Source organism: Alligator sinensis, unplaced genomic scaffold (assembly GCF_000455745.1).
Source record: "Alligator sinensis unplaced genomic scaffold, ASM45574v1 scaffold1329_1, whole genome shotgun sequence".
Classification (NCBI taxonomy): Eukaryota; Metazoa; Chordata; order Crocodylia; family Alligatoridae; genus Alligator; species Alligator sinensis.
In genome coordinates, this window is record NW_005842460.1 from 1,134,760 (window position 1) to 1,138,894 (window position 4,135).

A 4,135-nucleotide genomic window follows, 5' to 3' on the forward strand; every position below is an offset into this window, starting at 1 on the left:
GAGTGCGGCGCTTGCTCGTGCCCGGTCTCGTGGCGGCCGTGCGCAGGGCGGGGGAGCCATGCCTGTTGCACGGGGTTGGCAAGTCGACCCCGCTCCAGGCAGCTCGGGGGCATCGCTGCAGCTTTCCTCCCCTCCCCCCATGCGGACCTGACTCGGCTCTGCAGCGGGGTGGGAAGCTGCGGTCACTGGAGCGTGCAAAGCAGAAGTGAATCTCGAGGCCGGGCCTCGTGGTCTCTGCTGATGTGCTGCAAGGTCACGTCCTGCAGGTCCGCCGTGCAGGCGCTGGGGTGACTCTGGGGCTCTTCCAGCATCGTCCCCCTGAGCCAGGCACGTGGCCAGGTCACCCCCGGGCAGGGGTTGGGCTCCCTGGGTGCAAGGGTGGTGGCTGGCACCAGAGCCTGGTGCCTCCAACATCTGCCCTGGGCGTGAGACATTTGCCGCCTACCCCAGGGGCGCTGTTCTGCATTCAGGGAGGCTGCGTGCCCAGCAGGCAGCTCTGCGCCCCAGGTCCCTGCTGCAGCACCAACAGTCCCTGGCCAGGCCAGCTTTGCCCTGCAGCCCCTTTCCCAAGGCTTGTCCTGCAGCCCAGCGGTTGGGCTGTGCACCCCTGCCTGTGGTAGCTAAATGCTGGGCACCGCCCAGCACAGCTGGGGCGCATTTCACTTGCAAACCCTCTATTTCCATGCAGGGCCAGGGCGATTTGCATCGGGCCGGAGGGACGTGGCTTCCTCCTAGGGCTCTGAGCACGCACAGGGGAACTCGCTTCTGCTGATGCCAGCACTTCGATGCGCTGCAGCCCTCCCCCCGCAGGGCTGGCGAACCCTGATGGCTCCATGTTGGGGGCACGTGTTTGCACAAGAGCGTGCATCGAATTGCACAGGGAGATGCCCATCCTAGCAGGTCCCTGGGCTGCCGCTCACATGTGCAGCTCTGCCAGGACCCAAGCGGGTGGCGGGGTGGGAACCAGGCGTCGCACTTACTGGCTCCTGCGGCTCGGGAAGGGCCCGGACTCTGGCCCGGAGCTGATTGTTTACCCGAGCTCCCTTCCCCCTGCGGGGGAGAGCGGCTGCCGCGCTCGGCCCTTGGCCGTGGCTCCAGCCCTTGGTGCACAGAGCTCCCTGCTGCCGCCTGGGTCACGTCCTGCTGCTTCCGGACGGCGGCCCTGACCTCCAGGACGGCATGTTCTGGACACAGCAGCCTCCCGGGCAAGGACGGTGTGGCTTGGGGAGGGGTCCAGCACCCCCAAAGTACTGTGCAGGCCGGGGAGATCAGCCCAGCCCAGGGGTGGGGGGCACATCGGGGGGTGAGGACGCAGGCTTGGCTGCTTGGGAGCCAGCGGCTGTTTTCAGGCAGGATCCCAGTGGGCGTGGAAGGCAGCTAATGAGAACCTGCTGTCGCTGCCCGGGGCTGAGCCGGAGCCGCTTGGTGACAAAGCACGGTCTTCATGGCCCGGCCCTGCCTGTGCCCCAGTGGCATCGGCTGACATTCGGGGTCCGGAGCCGCCCACGGCCAGGGTGATGCCTCTGTACTAATGCTCCGGCAAATCTGCCAGGCCGCGGGCGCCCTCCATACCCTGGTTCCCGCGTCTCTCAATGCTCAACAATGCCCGGGATTGTTTGCTGGGTGGGGGGAGCTTGGTATTAAAAATCGGACTTTAGGATAAAACAGAGGAGCGTCTGTGCGAGGGGCTTTCATCTCCCAGGAGCGTGCAACCCCCCCGGGGCCCGAAGCTCGCGATGCGCAGGACGTGACACGGGCCCGGCGGTTCCCGTTGACGTCAGTGGGGGGAGAAGGAGTGTTAAACAGATGCAAGCTCTGCTTTTAATCTTCAGATGGAGGCATAATTATTCCCATCTCGCGGGCAGGGCTGGGCCTGACACTTGTGGCCAGGACAAAAGGCGCTATGTGAGGAGTGCTCTGCGGCCTGCGTCAAGGCTTCCCTTGTCCCCGCCGCCCCCGAGGCAGCGCAGCGCAGTGCATGCAGCTCTGGGGGGGAGCAGGTACCCATTGGGGTGGCGACGGCCCGTGCCCGTCGCTGAAGAGAGGCGCTGGGGGTCCCTGGCATGGCAAGCTGCTCCAAGCCCCCAAGGTGGGGTCCCAGCCTGCCCGATGCTGGGGACCAGCTACGGGCTCAGCAAGGGTCATGCTGGCTTGCAGCCGTGTGTTTGGGGAGGCCAGAGACTTGGCCCCGCAGCGAGCGGCTCCTGACCCAGGTGTGTGCCTTGGGTCTCAGTGGAGGCCCCCACTTCCAGCCTCCTCAGACTTGGCGAACAATAGCCTCCTGCCCACCTGGTCCGTGCCCTTCGTGATATTCTCAACCACTCTTCTCCCCCCTCGGCCTCTCCCTGTCCAGGCTGAAGAGCCCTCGGCCTTTTGAGCCCCTCCTGGTCCAGGTCCCTGTCCCTGCAGGTGGAGGAGGCAAGGCCTTGCCCCTGAGCTATCTCTTTCTCTCCGTCTTTGCAGGGCTCTGGATTCAAGTGGAAACTCCTGAGCGAGTCCCCAGAGGAGCACAGGTACCTGCCGGCTGTGGGTCTGCCACAGGATCAGCGCGATTTCTTCTGATTTCTGTGTCCCCCTCCTGTCCCCCTTCACTGCTGCCAGCTGCCCTGGCTACTGCTCATCAGGAGCCGCACCCTGGGCCCTGCATCCTACCATGGCGGGGACGTCCCTTGCCTGCAGGCCGGGGTGCCTGTCTTTGGCTGGGCCGGTGGAGCCATGGAAGAGCCACGCGCACCCCGTGCTGTCACGGTGGGTGGCAAGGTCGGCTGGGAGCTGCAGGGCCCCCTCTCTGCCCCCCCCTAGCTGCGTCGTGGCAGGGCTGGGGCCTCCCTCCGCTGCCTCCGTGGAGCTTCAGCGCATTTGAAGCCGGTTTTAATTATAAAGGTGCCGAAAGTCTCCAACTGGCAGATGAGTCACCGCATCCAGCGCGCGCCTGGGAGACGGCGTCGCCTTGCAGCCTCTGAGCCTGCACCCCCTCACTGCCGGGAGGGGGAAGGGGGTCACGGGCAGCTGGAGCTGGGTGTCAGCGTGGCCTGGGCATGCACAGATGTGCCCCGCGTGGCCCCTCTCACCCCTGTGCTTCCCGTGGGGATGTCCCAGCCCCAAGCCCTTAGCTCCTCATGGGGCTGGGGTGCCTGGGCTGGACCCCGGGACCTCAGCCGTAGGGTGCAGGGTGTTTCCCTTCATTGGCTCCAGCTCATGGCTTCCTGGCAGGATGTGACCCAGCAGTGCCGGGGCTGTCCCAGGGTCACCCCCAGGCAGCAGTCAGTGGGCTGCCCAGGTTTCCCTGGAGCCTGGCAGGGTCCATGTGCCAGCTCCCCGCCCCTCCTCTCCGTGGTTCCCGGTGCCCGGCTGGGCCAGGGCAGCACTGTTCAGCAAGTGCTGAAGTTGGCAGCAATGTGGCAGCAGCTGCGCAGCCTGCAGGCACGGTTCGCCTCCCACCCTCCCGCTGCATTGTTTGCACCCCCAAGTAAGCCCCTGCAAAGTTCAAGGGCTGCAGGAGCCTCCCAGCTGTGTGGGGCAGCTGCCAGCTGTGTGCGAGGTGGGCGCAGGCCTGGCTCCCACGTGCTGCCCCAGGGCCGGCAGCTGGGGGGTTGCTCAGTTGCCGTTGGGGTGCGGCTGTGACTGCCCCTTCCCCCTCCTGGCCCACGCTGGGCTCTCCCAGCACCAGCGGCTCTTGCTGGGAAGTCTTGGGCTCCCGGATCCAGAGCACTGGCAGCAGGATTCACCTAGGACTCCTGGGCTCTGCTGAGCTGGGGGGGCCTTGGGCATCCCCCGGGGCTCTGAGATCGGGAGATGGCTCTGCCCCCAGGGGTGCAGATGCCCCCAGCCCCACACCTGTCGGGGAGGTCCTTCCACTCTGGGTGGGTGCGGGGGTCTCTGGCGAGTTGCTAACCAGCTCCCCTCCCCAGGCGAGCCGTCACGCTAGAGAAGAAGGAGGAGGAGGCGTTCGGGTTTGAGATCCAGGTGGGTGTTGGGGAAGCCTGTGGGGCTCAGGCCATGGGCACGGCCCCTTTGTCGCTGTCCTGGGGGCTGGGGGTGCTCAGCCCCATCCCAGAGCAAGAAGGGGAGAGGCCGGCGCGGGGCTTGGGGCTGGGCAGGGCAGAGGCCGGGCCCGGCCCTGGGCAGCTGCAGC

The 4,135-nt window shown here is 66.5% G+C and overlaps 1 protein-coding gene across 4 annotated transcripts in view; it reads left to right on the plus strand.

The window, feature by feature from the left end:
• The window catches only part of GRASP (general receptor for phosphoinositides 1 associated scaffold protein), a 6,959-nt gene continuing 2,824 nt past the window's right edge, over positions 1-4,135 (plus strand). Inside the window, exons 1-2 of one of the 4 annotated variants that reach the window (XM_014523244.2) lie at positions 2-2,513; positions 3,912-3,966. Coding sequence is in view for 2 of the 4 variants with exons in the window: in XM_025212409.1 (XP_025068194.1) it covers positions 3,306-3,469; positions 3,912-3,966 (219 nt within the window). In the remaining 2 variants the exon portion in view is untranslated. Of the gene's footprint in view, positions 2,514-2,537; positions 3,470-3,911; positions 3,967-4,135 lie in introns of those variants that run through there. The other 3 variants (XM_025212410.1, XM_025212409.1, XM_025212411.1) reach the window with 3 other exon arrangements.